Source organism: Oryctolagus cuniculus, chromosome 18 (genome assembly GCF_964237555.1).
Source record: "Oryctolagus cuniculus chromosome 18, mOryCun1.1, whole genome shotgun sequence".
In the NCBI taxonomy this organism is placed as follows: domain Eukaryota; kingdom Metazoa; phylum Chordata; class Mammalia; order Lagomorpha; family Leporidae; genus Oryctolagus; species Oryctolagus cuniculus.
This window is the reverse complement of record NC_091449.1, coordinates 23379399-23396587: the sequence shown is the minus strand read 5'-3', so window position 1 is coordinate 23396587 and position 17189 is coordinate 23379399. Positions and strand designations below refer to the sequence as shown.

Sequence of the window (17189 nt, the reverse complement as noted above, 5' to 3'; positions counted from 1 at the left end):
ACTTACTCAGATACCTGGAGAGGAAAGGTTCATTTATATACTGTCCTGAACCAAAAAGATGCCTTTTTAAATTAATTCCTCTTAACTCAGAGTCCTAATACCTTTTTGCCTTTGTGTATAGAAACCTGGACACTCGGGAAACTATACAGTCCACTTATACCATGCCTCCTCAGAGTTTCAGAGATAGACCCACCATTTGGGACCATCTTACAGAACTGAGAGAACTCACCCTAAAAATGGTCCTTAGTATCATAGGTAGATGGTTTGTGATCACCAGCCCCTCTCAGTGAGATTCTGATTATAATACTATAAAAAATAAATAAGGTACAAAGTCTCCCCCTCAAAAGCCCAAGTTTGTCTACATGTAGACCCAGGGTCTTTTGTCCTAACTGTGGAATAGAAAAAAGCAGTTATTTCCTGTTGGTGCCCAAAACTAGACAGCTTCAAGGATTCCTGGGAATGTCAGGTTTCTGCTGCATCTGGATCCTAAGTTATGGATTATTGGCAAAACCCCTATGTGAAGCATGAAAGCATGATGAGCAAGTACCTCTGGAACCCGGAATGCTAGCAGGCCTTGGAGGCCCTACAGCCAGAGCTGGGCTACACCATGGCTCTAGGACTTCCAAACCTAGAAAAGCCATTCATTTTTATGTCTGGTAGGTTAGGAGCTGCCTTAGGAGTTCTGATTCAAAGGCTGAGACCTATCCAGAGACTGGTGCATTCTTTTCAGAACCACTGAGCTCTCTGGTTCAGGGATAGCCCAGTTGCCTAAGAACAGAGCTGCCATTCCCTTGTTGGTCAACAAGGCCTCTAAATTGATGCTGGGACAACCCATAGAGGCACAAACCCTTCAACAGGTGCAGACAGTGTTAGAAGTCAAAGGGCACCATTGGCTGACAGGAAGAAGACTTCTACCAGATTGCCCTGACAGGTCTGTCAGACTCTTAAACCTGAACATACGTCCACCTTGCAGCCCAGGTGAGGGGCCTGCAGCGTCACTGTAAGACAGACCTCCTCCAGCAGGCCTGACCTCTGGGACGAGCCCCTCGAGAACCTGCGTGCTGAATGGCACACGGATGGAAGGGCTGTTACAGAGGGAGCAGTGTGGGTGGCAGGCTATGCTGTGGAGAGTTTAACTGATGCCATAGAGCAGGAGCACTATCACCCCAAACCTCAGACCAAGAGGACAAACTGATTGCTCAGATTCAGGCCTTATAATTGGGAAAAAGTAAAACATTCAATATTTATACCTATTCAAAGTACAGGTTTCTGGTAACTGCATGCCCACACCACCCATATGGTAGGAAAGGGGAATGTCATGAGCTGAAAACTCTGGTATTAAACATGAAGACCTAATCATGCTTCTTTGAGAGGCAGCTCAGCTTCCTCAGCAGGTGGCAGTTGTTTACTGAGAGGATGCATCCAGCGTGGACCAGGGAAACAGTAGGAAGAGAAGGCCACCAAACGGGGGAGGGGGATCAGCCTGCGGAGCCTGACAAGGTGCTGACCCCAATAATAGATCCTTCCACGTTCCCCAGCCGTCCCCAGTAGCCCCAGCAAGAATATGAGGAGGCTGAGGTTGGGATACAAGATGAGGATATCAGTGGTTCCTCAAAAATAGTGGAGTTCTCCCAGGATCAGACCAACAGAAGCTCATTAAACTCTTCCATGATGCTGCCCGCTGTGGGAGAGAGAACTGGTGGAAACTGATCTATGGGGTCTTTACAGGGAAAAACCATAAAGTAGGTGACCCTGCCCTGTGAAGTCATGTGTCCACAATAATCCCCCAGACCATCCTGTCTTACCTTCATTGATAAAACCACTGCACCATGGAGGGACACACCCAGAAGACTGACAGATGGGTTTTACAAGATGCTCCCTAGATCTGGACTCCAGTACTTTTTGGTGTTCACCTGTACCTTTACAGAGTGGAGGGTGCCTTCCCACTGCACTGAAAAGGCCGTAGAACTTTGTAGACTCCTCTTTTGGGAGATAATCCCTCATTTTAGACTCAATCCCTCCAGAGTAATAATGGGCCGTCCTTCTTAGCAAGTGTTGCCCAGACCCTCTCAGGCCCCCAGGAATGTGCCATAAGTTACATGCCTCCTGGCTCCCCGAGTGTACTGGAAAGGTTGAGCAAATGAATCACATCCTTGAGAAAACCATAGCCACGCTCTGCCAAGAAACACACAAACCATGGACCAAAAGCTTCCCAAAGCAATCCTCAGGGTCCACACTGCCCCCAGGGGTGTGATGTGTGGAAGACCTTTCCTTACCACTGACCTCACTGACAGGGGCCTGATCAACCCGGGACAGGTCGAGAGTCATCCTGGAACATGGAGCGCAGGTTTGCCAGCTCCTCAGGAGACATCATCCCATGCCCAGTTTCAACCAGGGGACCAGGTTTTGCTTACAACTTAGAGTGGAAAGGACCATTATTGAGGGATCTTGGCCACCCTTACTGCAGTAAAATGCAAAGGAGTCCCCAGCTGGGCCTACCTCTCCCAGTAAAGCAGGTCTCTTCTAAGCCCCATAGGCCGCTCCCAAGGAGCCCACCTACTACTGCGAGCCAGTGATGGAGCTGAGACATCTCCTCAAGGGAAGAACAGATGAGCTCCAGCAGCTCTGTGTCAGGCTGACACTGGCTGGGGCTGTCACCCACCCCTCCATCAGAAGAGCCAAGGTCTAATCGAGGGCAAGGGATTTTACACCTCCAAGGTTTAGAGTTCAGCTGTCCTTCCTCAGCAGACAGCACTACACACGATGAGACCTTTGTCCCCCTCTCCAGGAGAGAAGCAAGGGTCACTCACTCAAGCTCTTCCTGACTTACTGTGTGTCCATCCCCAGCTCCAAACCAGTCAGGAACAAGGACTATCTAAACCCTGACTGCAGAAGATCCCCTACTGCCATGATAGGAACTTCCCCAGTCTGCATGCCTGCCCAGAACACCCCTGGGTGACCCGTATGTGGCCTTCCTGGGGTGATGGTAGTGAGTAGCACACTGTTTTTTGAGTGTGTCATGTGTACAGAAACCCATAGTCACCTACACAGAGCACTGAGCTAAGTGCAAACCAAACGAAAATGGCATGTGCCAAGGAGAATGAGCCAAGGAGAATGAGCCAAGGAGAAGTGCAGTCTGGGTGCTGATCCACACGCTGTGTGTGGGGAGTTCACACCTCCTCAACCCTGTAAAAGTACCTGTTCAGCTCCCGTGAGGGAGTCAGGTGGCGAAACCTCTTCTTGCTGTGCTGTCTCTAGTGTTTGAGGATAAGCCCCCAGTAAGCCTTGTCTGGGTTGCACGGTGGCCTCTTGCCAAATGCTGCTTGCAAGTGAGTCAGAGAACCTGGAGTTGGTAACACTTCCTCCTCGGCTGTGCCTCTGGTGCCCCAGTGTGAAGACTGCTTTCATTGTCTCCCAAGAACCAGCCCCTGATAGTACCCTAGGGTGGGAGCACTGAGAAGAACCAGGGGATCCAGAGATTGCCCTCTTTGTTTAGTTCCCTGTGATGTTGCCATAACCAAAGGAGCCTGGTCCTCAACCCTGGACTTTCTGGAGATTTCTCTGTGTAGATAGAGTTGAGCCTCCCATGGCTAGCTCAGCATCATTTGTCTTGGGTTGGCCATGGCAGTTAACCACCTGCCCATCTGTTTTCTGTCTTGTAAGGTTTTGTTTTGGAATGTTGTCTCTTCTATGATTCTCTCTTTGTCTTTAAAAATAACTTTACTGAGATAGTATATAACAAGAGTTTACCCTGTAAAGTATTAATAAGGGTCTTCAAAATGTTCACAGGAATGCATATTTTGCAAAAAGCTATACATGGAATTCAAAAATGTTTTGTATCAAGACTCTATCTCTTAATTCCATTTTCCATGAACTTCTTGATGTACCCTCATATACTTTATTTTTTTAAAGATTTGTTTATTCAAAAGTCAGAGTTACACAGAGAGAAGAGAGGCAGAGAGAGAGAGAGATCTTCCATCAGATGGTTCACTCCCCAATTGGCTGCAACGGCCAGAACTGCGCCAATCCAAAGCCAGGAGCTTCTTCCGGGTCTCCCACACGGGTGTAGGGGCCCAAGGACTTGGGCCGTCTTCTACTGTTTTCCCAGGCCATAGCAGAGAGCTGGATGGGAAATGGAGCAGCCAGGTCTTGAACTGGTGCCCATATGGGGTGCCGGCGCTTCAGGCCAGGGTGTTAACCCACTGAGCCACAGTGCCGGCCCCACCCTCATGTACTTTAAAACGTACATAGTTCAGTGGCTTTAGTATATTCAGAGACTTGTACAACCATGAGCATGGTCTAATTCCAGAATGTTTTCAGCAGCACAAAAAGAAACTCGGATCCATTTGCAGTAGCCCCTGGCAACCACTGATCTACTTTCTGTGGGTTTTCCTATTCTGACCATTGTATATAAAAGGAAACATGTAATATATGTAACTGACTTCTTCCATTCAGTACAGTGCTTTCAAAATTCATCTCTGTCATAGTATAGATGAGTACTTTGTTCTTCTTTATGACTGAGTAATATTCTATTGCATGGATACAGCACATTTTCTCTGTCTTTTCATCAGTGAGTGGACATCTGGGTCTTGTAGCTTGTGCATTAAGCAACTCCATTTCCAGGAATGAAGTTTCAGGAAAGAGGACCCCTGGGGGTGTGTGTGTGTGTGTGTGTGTGTGTGTGTGTGTGTGTGAGAGAGAGAGAGAGAGAGAGAGAGAGAGAGAGAGAGAGAGAGAGAGAGAGATCCACCATCTGTGATCTCCTCTGGCTTGTGAGTTCTCTGTGGCTGTCACTAGTCCTTACCCACTTGGGGCTGGGGCCTAGGCTGAAGGAAAGCAGTGTTGATTTTCTTCTCTGAGTTAGCAGAAGCTGTAGTGGGCAAGTCCTCCCTGATCCTGTCTTCTCAGCCATAGAATAAAGATACTGAAGTAGACCAGTCATTCCCGAGCATGGTCTGGCCCCCTTTCTGCACAAGGGCCTAGGCCCAGGGTTGCTGCAGCACAGATGCAGGCTCGGGGTGGGAAGTGGGAAGCATGCAGCTGGCATGGCTCCCATGGGCTGGCGTCTTCATAAACCAGACACAACAGGGCAAGCCATGATTTTATAGCTTTGCCTTGGGATGTGTAGTCCATTTTACCTCTACTTAGGAAGAATTAAAATAACAATGCAAGGGAGGAAACAAACACTTTTTCCTTCAGGTCGTTCCTTCTCAACTGTTTTGCAGACTACTGCAGTTCTTAAATCCGGACCCTTTGAGAGCTGATGGAATCTCTGATCTACAGCAGGTATTTCAGGCCCTAAAAATGTTAGAAGAGAGAGGGAACAGTTTTCTCTGTCAGTCCCTCACTTTTCTCCCTCCAGACTTGGTATGAGGAGAGAAACTCATAGATGAAGGACTTTACCTGGAGATACCTTTTCAGAAATTACCCAGTGAATCACTGCTTTAAAGAAATGGTTATTTTTTTTTAACTTCTTTAGGTATTTGGTTATTGTGTTTTCAACTTGGCAGTGTGGGTGCATTTTTTAAGTTAATGGACTTGGGTTTTCACACTGTGAACTTTTTTTTTTTTTCCAGTTTTGTAAAGTTGTTGCTACCCTGTACTTCAGGGCAGACATGGTTGTGTGATACCTGTATCTGCTTAGTTGCAGAAGTTGAAGTCGGCTGTGCAACCGCCTGTTGCAGTGCTCTGGAACAGGATCGAGCCCTGCTTGACCATTGACACGTCCCCTCTTTCAGCAGACCTGAAAAAGGTAAGTGCGCTTGTGAACCCAACTCCTGAAGAGGCACCGTCCTCCTCCAGCATGGAGTTCTTCATAAACACATCTATGGTTCTACTTTGCTTTGAAGTCCTCCCCTAAGCTTTTTTTTTAAATAATTTTTTTAGAGATTTATTTTATTTATTTGAAAGAGTTACAGAGAGAGGTAGAGAAGAGAGAGAGGTCTTCCATCCACTGGTTCACTCCCCAGATGGCTGCAATGGCCGGAGCTGTGCCTATCCAAAGCCAGGAGCCAGGAGCTTCTTCTGGGTCTCTCACATGGGTACAGGGACCCAAAGACTTGGGCCATCTTTCACTACTATCCAAGGTAATAGGAGAGAGCTGGATAGGAAGAGGAACAGCTGGGACTAGAACCGGCACCCATATGGGACGCTGGCTTTAACCTGCTGCGCCACAGCGCTGGCCCCCTCCCCTAAGCTTTTGCTGCTAACTTCTCACTGACTCTTCAGCCCAGGCTGAGTCTAAGTGAACAGTACTTTTGGGAGAAGCCGTTTTGTGACTGCAAGCCTTGCGAAGCCCATGTTCAAATGTGCCTCTGAAAAGGGGCTCCAAGGAACAGCCAGTGGCCAGGGCAGATGTAACACACGTACTTCTGAATTGGTCTTCTCCAAACTGCCTCACAGACGATGCTTTCACTTGGCAAATTCATCATGTATGATTACTTCCTGGTAGAAAAGAAAGGTTCAAAATATTTTTTTAAAAAATGGATACAGGAGTTTTCAAGATGGTGTATTATGGAAGGAGCTTACTGCTCTAGACTAGGGGAAGATAGTTAAAGAAGTGGAGAGAGTGCAATCTCAGGGAAGAGAAAATGGCAGAGGAAACTCCATACAAATTAAGAGGGACACCACGGACCTAGGTGGAGGGTGTAGATGTGCACAACTCAGGACCCCAGCAGCCGAGAGCCTCAGCACCAGCTTTGGAGAGTGAGGTGAGACCAGACTGCAGCAGCCCAAGCCAATGGTGATAAAGCTGTGGGAAGAGCCTGGTGTGAATCCAACTTGGAGCCCTGTGGAGGACAGTATACCTGCCAACCTAGAGGGAAAAAAATGGGGCGCGTTTCTCTGTGCACAACCACCTGGCACCAGTGCCCTGTAACTAGCCAGTGAACATACGTAACAGCTGCTCCAGCTCATGTCTGCATGCCCAGCAACCAGCTGAGAGGAGATGCCTGAGTCTGGCTGGGAGAACTGACAGGGTACTGGGGACTTGTAACTGTGGGAGCCTTGTGTGCCAGGATGGGACTGCATGGGAGGGCGCAGGGTGTGGCTGGGACTTGGGGCAGTCACTGTGGGCGGTTGCACATGTTCAGGGCTCCCAGATTGCCTAGTGAGGGTCACTGCTTCAGGATCCGGGTTTACACTGAGAACTGCACAGATCCTTTGGGTGTTCTTGTGGCAGCATGGATGAAAATTGTATCTACTAGGGCTAGCACCCAGGCCTTGGTCTACTTTGAGGAGAGGAGGTGATGAGCTGAGTCTAGACCAACAGCAGAATAAACCTCCCCTCTGATAATAATAATAATAATAATGATAAAAGATTTACCATGCCCAACATAAGTGTAACCTTGGGGACTCCCCTCACCTTGGAGCACTGAACAGAACTTCTTGACTACACCCAACTCATGCCTGAATATATTCACTGAAAGAGCAGACACTCCACAAAGGCTTAGTCCAAAAATAAAAGCTATCACAGAGAAAAAATAAGAACAAAAAGTATCACCACAGATGCCTAATAATAAACAGCAATTCAAGAAACAAGAATAAGGAAGATAACATGACATCCTCCAAAGAACATAGCACTTCAGTACTAAAATGTAAAGATGAAGAGATTGATGAAATGCCAAATGGATTTCAAAAAATTGATTGTAGAATTACTTAAAAGTGATCAAAAGCAAATTCAAGAGGTAAAGAAATATGTACATGACATGAATGAAAAATTTTCCCATGAAATGGACTATTCAAAGAGAAATCAAAATATTAGAAATGAAAAATTCAGGAGGTCAAATAAAAAATGTACTGGAAAGCCTTAACAACAGACTTGGTGAAACAGAAGAAAGAATATATGAAGAGAAGTATCTGGAAATTTTACATTCAGACCAAAAGAAAAAGAAGAAGAAATTAGAAAACTGAAAAACACTGTTGGAGATTTATGGGATACTCATAAGCGACCCAATAGATAGGTTTTAGAAGTTCCTGAAGCTGTGGAAAGAGAGAATGGATTAGAAGGCCTTTTTAATGAAATAATTACACAAAACTTTCCCCAATTTGGACAAAGAAGGGGATGTCCAAGTACAGGAAGCACATAGAACTCCTAATAGACATGACTAGAAAAGATCTTCACTGTGACAAATTGTAAACTCCCTACAGTAAAACATGTGGAAAAGATGCAGGAGAGAAATGCCAGGTTACTTTCAGAGGATCTCCAGTTAGACTCATAGCTGACTACTCATCAGAAACCTTACAGGCTAGGAGAGAATGGTGAGATATATTCCAATTTATAAGAGGAAAAAACTGTCAACCCAGAATACTGTACCCTGCAAAGCTGTAATTTATGAATGAAGGTAAAATAAAGACCTTCCATAACAAACAGAAATTAAAAGAATATGTTGGGGCCAGCGCTGTGGTGTAGTGGGTAAAAATGCCTCCTGCAGTGCTGGCATCCCATGCAGGCACCATTTCTAGCTAGTCCTAGTTGCTACATAAAGAAACACAAAACATGGTCATCACTATGAAAGAAAGTGAAGGCAAAAAATCTCCCAGTAAAAGTACAAAAGAAATCCAAAGGAAACAATAGGAATATTTATGGAAAAATGGCAGGGCCAAGTCAAGTCGTTATTTATCATTAGTCACCTTGGATGTAAATGACCTCAGGTCTCCAGTTAAAAGATACAGACTGTCTGGATTAAAAAATAAAACCCATCTATTTGCTGCCTACAAGAAACACATCTCACCAAGAAAGATGCATGCAGACTGAAAGTGAAAGGATGGAAAAAGATATTCCATGCTAACAGAAACCAAAAAAGAGCTGGTGTTGCCATCCTAATATCAGACAAAATAGACTTTAACACAAAAACTGTTAAAATATGCAAAGAAGGGCACTACGTAATGATTAAGGGATCAATTCAACAGGAAGATGTGACTATTATAAATGTATATGCACCTCATTACAGGTCACCTGGTTGCTTAAAAAAATGTTGATGAATCTAAAGGGAGACATAGACTCTAATACAGTAGTAATGGGGGACTCCAATATCCCACTTTAAGCATTGGACAGATCAACCAGACAGAAAATCAACAAGCAAATAACACAGTTAATTGACACTACAGACCAAATGGATCTAACAGATATCTACAGAACTTTTCATCCTACAGATGCAGAATACACGTTCTTCTCACCAATGCATGGAACTTTCTCTATGATACACCACAAGTTAGGCCATAAAGCAGGTCTCAGCAAATTCAAAAATATCAAAATCATACCATACATCCTCTCGAATCACAGTGGAATGAAGCTGGAAATCAACTCAAGAATCTCTAGAACATAGGTAAACACATGGAGACTGAACAACATGCTCCTGAATGAACAGTGGGTCATTGAATAAATCAAAAAATTTCTGGAAGCAAATGACGATGCATCAAAACTTACGGGATACAGCTAAAACAGTGTTAAGAGCACAGCACTCGGTGTCTACATCAAGAAATTAGAAAGGCACCAAATAATGAACTATTATTGCATCTCAAGGACCTAGAAAAACCACAGCAAACTAAACCCAAAATTAGTAGGAGAAGAGAAATGATTTTTTAAAGATTATTTATTTGAAAGTCAGAATTACACAGAGAGAGGAGAGGCAGAGAGAGAGAGGGGGAGGTCTTTGATCCGATGGTTCACTCTCCAGACGGCCACAACAGCCAGAACTGTGCCGATCTGAAGCCAGGTGCCAGGAGCTTCTTCTCGGTCTCCCATGCAGGTGGACCCCGTGGACTTGGGCCATCTTCTACTGCTTTTCTGGGCCATAGCAGAGAGCTGGACAGAAAGTGGAACAGCCATTTCTCGAACTGGTGCCCATATGGGATGCCAGCGCTTCAGGCCGGGCGTTAACCCACTGTGCCACGGCGCTGGCCCCAAGAAAAGAAATAATTAAAAATGGAGAAGAAAAAAAAAACAAAATTGAAACAAAAAAAGCAGTACAAAACATCAGGGAAGGGTCCAGTGCCGTGGCTCACTTGGTTAATCCTCCGCCTGTGGCGCTGGCATCCCATATGGGCACTGGGTTCTAGTCCCAGTTGCTCCTCTTCCAGTCCAGCTCTCTGCTGTGGCCCGGGAAGGCAGTGAAGGATGGCCCAAGTGCTTGGGCCCCTGCACCCGCATGGGAGACTGAGAAGAAGCACCTGGCTCCTGGCTTCAGATCAGCACAGCGCTGGCCGTAGTGGCCATTTAGGGGGTGAACCAATGGAAGGAAGACCTTTCTCTCTGTCTCTCTTACAGTCTATAACTCTACCTATAAAAAAATAAAAAACAAAACAAAAACAAACAAAAAAACCCAGAGAAACAAAGAGCTGTTTTTTTGAAAAAATAAACAAAATTGACAGGCAGACCATTGGCCAAACTAACCAAAAGGAAAAGAGAAAAAAGAGGGAGAAGACCTAACAATAAAATCAGAGATGAAAAAGGAAATGTAACAGCAGACACCACAGAAATAAAAAGAATCTCAGAAATTACTACAAAGAACTATATGCCAACAAATTGGGAAACCTAGAAGCAATGGATAGATTCCTGGATACATACAACCTACCTAAATTGAGCCATGAAGACATAGAAAACCTGAACAAACCAAAAACCAAGATGGAAATTGAATCAGTAATAACTGATCAAGAAACGCCCAGGACCAGATGGCTTCACTGCTGAATTCTACCAAACTTTTAAAAAACTGACTCCAATTATTTTCAAACTATTCAAAACAATTGAAATGAAGGGAAACCTCCCAATCTCCTTTCATGAAGCCAGTGTCACCTCAATTCCTAAACCTGAAAAAAAGCACAACAGCGAAAGAGAACTATAGACCAATTTCCTTGATGAACATAGATGTAAAAATCCTCAATGAAATACTAGCCAACTGAATGCAGCAACTCATCAGAAATATTATTCACCAGGACCAAGTAGGTTTTATCCCTGGTATGCAGGAATAGTTCAACATTCACAAATCAATCTATGTGCTACCTCACATTAACAAACTGAAGAACAAAAACAATATGATTATCTCAATAGATGCTGAGAAAGCATTTGATAAAATACAATATCCTTTCATGATAAAAACTTTGAGCAAATTGGGTATAGAATGAACATTCTTCAATACAATCAAGGCAATTTATGATAAACCCACAGCTAGCATCCTATTGAATGAGGAAAAGTTGGAAGTATTCCCACTAAGATCTGGAACCAGACAGGGATACCCACTATCACCATCATTATTCCGTATAATCCTGGAAGTTTTAGCCAGAACCATTAGACAAGAAAAATAAATCAGAAGGATATAAATTGGGAAGGAGGATGTTTGCAGATGAAATGATTCTATATATAGGGCATCCAAAAGACTCCATTAAAACTATTGGAACTCATAAAAATGAGTTTGGTGAAGTGGCAAGATAAAAAATCAACACAAAAAATCAGTAGCCTTTGTATACATAGACAATGCCATGGCTTGATTCTAAGATCAATCCCATTCACAATAGCCACAAAAAAATTAAATACTTCTAAATAAATTTAACCAAGGATATCAGTGAACTCTACAATGAGAATTACAAAACATTAAAGAAAGAAAGAGAGGAAGAAAAAAATGGAAAAATCTTCCATGTTCATGTATTGGAAGAATCAATATCGTCAAAATGTCCATACTGCTGATAGCAATTTACAGATTCATTGTGATAACAATCAAAATACCAAAGACATCCTTAGATACAGAAAAAATGATGCTGAAATTCATATGGAAACACAAGAGACCCTGAATAGCTAAAGCAATCTTATACAACAGAAACAAAGCCAGAGGCATCACAATACCAGATTTCAAGACATACTACATGCAGCTCAATTCACAATAGCTAATATATGGAATCAACCCAAATGTCCATCAGCTGATGACTGGATAAAGAAATTGTGGGATATGTACACCATGGAATACTACACAACGATTAAAAAAAAATGAAATTCTGTTGTTTACAACAAAATGAGTGAAACTGAAAAACATCATACTTAGTGAAATAAGCCAGTCCCAAAAAGACAAATACCATATTTTCTCCCTGACCTGTGATAACCAATAGAGCACCTGAAAGGTAATCTATAGAAGTGAAATTGACATTCTGAGATACAGTGACTTTGAATAGCCCTTGTCTTAACTGTTGAAGAACAGTTTTTTTTCATGCAATTTCTTGAACTCTTAGTATAGAGTTAGTCATATGATTATAGTTAATTGAAAGTAGATCTTAGTAAAAAATAACAATGGGAATAGGAGAAAGAGGAGGAAAAGGGGTGGGAGGGTGGGTACTGTGCAAAGAATCAGTATATTTCTAAAGTTATGAATTGCATGAAGTGTATGGTCCTTAAATAAAAGGTTTCTGGAAAAAAATGTATACAAAGAGAGACAGGTATTAGTGGACAGAAGTGTCTACAGGCCTTTCGAAGATGGAAAAACAAGTGGTGCACTGTGGCCGATGATAGTGGACAGAGTGAGGCTGTGAACTTTCCTGCCCTGTTCCCTGAACATGCAGAGCCAGTTTGTATTGTTTCCAGGAGAGAGAGATTGGAGACTCTTTCTGGAAAAACCACATGGCCCTGGAGAAGTAGCCTCTAGATGATTCTGTCTGGAATTCTCCCAGTGCAGATGCCCACCTCCTGGCCTGCATTCCCTCAGTGACATGACACTCACATGATGACAGGTTGTCCCACCCACCAAGCTTCTAGCCAGGTTTTAGTGTTGGCCTCTGCAGTAGTTCACAAACAAGAGAGACCAAACTCTGAAGGAAATAGACAATGCCAAGATAGAAGAACATGTGAGAATGTAAAAGGATCCTCCAGAATCAGAGAAGAAAACTGCATCCAGTTAACATGACACGGTGCTATAAAAAAAGGAACAGTGAGAAAATAAAAACATGGAAATCCAAGCAATTACAGAAACTTTCAAAATCAGCAGTTGGTTTGAGATATAAAAGAGAAGCTAACTATCAAAGTAGAACCACAAAGGCAAAGAGATGGAAATAATTTTAAAAAACAAAAAAGATTTTTGACCAGTCCAAGGTCTGAAAGTGGGATTTCTAGAGAGAGATGGAAGGGGGCAGATGGTTCTCTGAAGGGTGAGCTGTGGCCATTGTCCCGCCTGCGGCCATGACTCTGCAAATTAGCGGTTAGTCTGCCATCACGGACAGAGGATGGCAGATGTGTGGCTGTGAGGCAGCTACACCCAGGGGTCTTGGAGATCGTGGAGGCTTCTAGAAGAAGAGGACCTGGTCCTCCCAGGACCAGCAGTCGGAATGATCTCGGATGTCTCCACAAGAACAAGGGGTGTGGCCTTGAGCCCTCTGGTGAGAAGTGAGTCCCTTCCTCATTATGTCAGGGAGGGGAGAGGTGGACTGAAAACGCCTTCAGATGTTCAGAGCTCCACAGAATGTACATCCCCTGTTCTCCATCAGAGCGAAGGCTTAAGCCAAGAAGGGAACTCCCGGGATGGCAGTCGAATGCTGAATGCATAGAAACAGCCTGGATCGCAGTGGCTTCGGGGAGGAGGGCGTCACAGAGAAAGGGTGCTGAGGAGCCCAGCCTTGGGGAGATCCTGACATGGTTGGAAAGCCGGTGGAACATTTGGATTTTAGTGTCGGAGACGTAGGAAAAGGAGCAAATAGAAGTGTGTTTTTAAAAAGCCTTCCAAGTGAAGCTGATAGACGGACTGATTATTAGACAAATAGGGAGGAAGAGCCACACTGATGTCCCAGAGTGCTTGAAGCAGAGGTCAGTGTGCCACCTATGGGGAATACCATATTCAGTAGAGGCTAATCTGTAGTGGTTATTGGACTAAAGTGAACAATGACATGGAGTTTTTGTTGGTTTCCTGTACTTTATTGTGGTTTTGGGGTTTTGTGTTTCGTAGACTCTTCAAAGAAACAAGTACCCTGGACCCAGCCACACGGAATCCTACTCGTGGCCTCCCATAGCGCGTGGCTGCGATGTGGTGGTCATTTCTCACTGTGGAAATGACCCTTTGCTGTACCTCCCACCAGTTCTCACAATTTTGCAAACGGGGGGCTGCTACAAGTCGCTGCCAAGTAGAAACGGAGTAAGTTGAGATGGTTTGGTTTCCCAACAAAGCGGATTCAGTGTTTATTTTTAACTGTTGGTGATGGTCTAGTGACAACTTACTCAATTTGTTTTCACCGTTTTATAGATAAGAACATTAACTCATGAAAAGTTACTTGGGTAAATTCTTTACAGCTGACAAGAGGTAGAAGTAGAATATAAGTATCTACTGTTATACATTCTTTAAATTATTTCATAACAACCATATTGTTTTATAATCCTGCTTTGACCACATGAGGGGACCACATGAGGGGATCTGAAAATAACTGAGAAGGATGATGGGATGGAAAGGAATTGAGTATTAGAGTCGAATGATGGTGGGCAGAGACAGCTACCCTTACTGGGTTTTGTCTTATGGGTGAACTGATGGATCTGAAATCTGGCACAAAGGGTGCAGTACAAGTAGTTCTGCCACTCGTCGTCAGGTGACAAATAGTAGGCAGAAACATGCAGTAGTTTGTTGTTATGCTATGCAGTTTAATGATTGCCCTTTGGACATGTGCATCATTTTATATATATATTGATTTAATCAAATGAGTAATTAACCACTTTTTAATTTATTTGGAAGAGAGAGATATAAACAGAGATCTTCCATCTACTGGTTCATTCCCAAAATGCCTGTGATAGCCAGGACTGAGCCAGGCCAAAGCCAAGGGCCCAAAATTCAATCCAGATGTCCCATGTGGATGGCAGGAACCCAAGTTCCTGAAGCCATCACATGCTGCCTGCTAGAGTCTGCATTAGCAGGCACCGGAATCAGAAGTAGAACTGGGACTTGAACCCAGGCACTCTGATAATAGGATGTGGGCATCCCAAGTGGCATCTTAGGCACTGTGCGGTCACCACGGTCACCACGAATGCATGCGTGTCTATCCCCGAACTAGTGAACAGCTGAGCCGTGCTGGTGAGATGCCACTTAGGTTAAAGAGAAAGGGATGTCCAGATCTTCCTCCTCGTGCCCCCCCTGCTTTCTCCACACCTCTGTGGCTGCCCCGCTCTCAGCCCTTTGCCTGGAAGTTGCACTCACCTGGGTTCTGTCTTCGTCAGTGGAGAGCATGTGTCCGGGAGGGTGTTTGGCAGCAAGTGCCTGGGGGCTGGTGGACTGCCGAGGTCGGAAAGGGGGTCTCCTCAGGAAGAGGTGTCAGCCTTTGGGAAGGCCCTTCTCAGTGGTGCCTCCTCGCACTGCGGGGTCTGGGGCCAGACTACCGTGTACTAGCTGTGCAGCTTTGGGCAGCTGGCTTACCTCTCTGTGCCTCAGACCTGCCATCTGTGAGATGGAGTAACAGTAGACCCCCCCGTGAAGGAGTGTCCGGAGGACTCGGTGAGAACTTGTGAAGTACTAGGTTTAAGCCCTAGGGAAATCTCACTCAGTGTGTCTCAGTCTAATGAATTTTGCTGAACTCTTCAATGACGATGGTCGTAAAAACTTGTGAGAGGCTTATGCTGTGCAGGGAGATGTTCTGGATGTTTCCATACACTAAGTTGGATTCCTAACCAGTGTCCACAATTACTTGAATTTGCTTGTCTTTGCAGCCTCTTGCAGTCATCGTGTGCCCTGGGTGGAAAAAGGCCCAATTAACTTTTGAATTATTGGAAGACTATAGCAAGTCCTCGAGGCCTCTTCATCCCATGTTGTTAACAATCGGACTCCACAAAGACGAAGCCAAAAATCTGAAGCTGCCCAGGGGGTGTAAGCGTCCTTTCCGGGCTGTTGGGTTTTCCTGTGGAAGATGGTGGATCCCTGCCCAGCGGGCCGTGTGATGACGGGGCCCTCGCTCCCCATCAGTCACCAGTGGGTGACCTTGAGACAGCGGTGTGAATTCGTTCATTTGGCAGCTCTTTGTTGAGCATGTGGAGTGTGTTAGGTGCTGGATACGTGGTGTGGACTCCAGCCTTGCCTGCCTTTCAGGAGCACGAAGCCTGGTGGAGCCCAGGCACTGGACTGGATACTGGCAGGGACGAGCCTCAGTGGGCAGGGGCTGGCCGCACCCACCTGAGTAGACAAACCGCCTCTGTTAGAGAAATTGTGGAAAATCTGATTTTTTTTTTCTCTGAAAATGCAGGTGATGTGATTGTTACAACCCCACAGAGCCTGCTGCGGCTGCTCACGGACCAGAGCTTGCTGTTTCTCAGGCTCTGCCACCTGGTCCTGGATGAGGTGGAAGTGCTGTTCTCGGAAGCTAACGAGCAGGTAGGCCACGCGAAGGGTTGCAGTCCTGAGCGCTCTGCAGGGTCGGGGCGGTGTCCCGTGGGGAGCAAAGCGGCTAATCCAAGCCCCCTTCCCCTTGTGACTTCTGTGATGGAGAGAATGTGTATCTGGAATTTCTTTCCCACTGTTAAAGTTCTCACTGAGAAGCAGTTCTTTACCAGGAGATTTTTCTGAATATTTAGTATTTTTCTGATTATGGAAGCAGGAATTCTTAATTTAGAGAATTTGAGCAGAGACCAGGGAAAAGCCCCACATTCATAATCTCACATTCAGAGGAATTGCTTCAACTGTTTTGAAGTATTTTGTTTCTTAATTCCTGTTTTCGTTGATGCATATATTTTATATCAAGAACATATTTTAGGTACAGTTTTGTAACTTGCATTTTGCAGTTAACACTGTTGTATTGTTAGTTGCTATTCTGCAGCATGATTTTCATTGGCCGTATGGCACTGAGTCACATGCGTGTAACACAATTTACTCCAAAACTGTCTTAGTTTTGGACACTTAACCTAGTTTGTATATGTCTTTGGCTAAAGATCTTACTTTTTTCCTCTGGGGTTACTGCTGTACATTTGCCTGTGAAAGCACAGACCGAGGGACACTCCCCCTGTGTCACCGACCCTGCTCCCGCACTCCTGGGCCCAGCTTGCTTTGCAGTCTAATTAGTAAATAGTGAGATCTCCTTAGCTTGGTTTGTATTTCCCTGCGTTGAACATTGTGTCCATCCCTCTATGAATTGCATATTCATTTCTTTACCTTCTGTGGGTGGGATGATCTTTGTCACCAATTTTTAGAAGTTTCTGTATGGGCCGGCGCCGCGGCTCACTAGGCTAATCCTCCGCCTAGCGGCGCCGGCAC

The 17189-nt window shown here is 44.8% G+C and overlaps 1 protein-coding gene across 1 annotated transcript in view; it reads left to right on the top strand.

The window, feature by feature from the left end:
* The window catches only part of LOC127486210 (putative ATP-dependent RNA helicase TDRD12), a 104723-nt gene that overhangs the window by 61760 nt on the left and 25774 nt on the right, over positions 1-17189 (top strand). The window contains exons 12-16 of the mRNA XM_070063264.1: positions 5226-5286; positions 5645-5752; positions 13917-14102; positions 15656-15812; positions 16186-16313. Coding sequence (XP_069919365.1) covers positions 5226-5286; positions 5645-5752; positions 13917-14102; positions 15656-15812; positions 16186-16313 — 640 coding nt within the window. The remainder of the gene's footprint in view (positions 1-5225; positions 5287-5644; positions 5753-13916; positions 14103-15655; positions 15813-16185; positions 16314-17189) is intronic.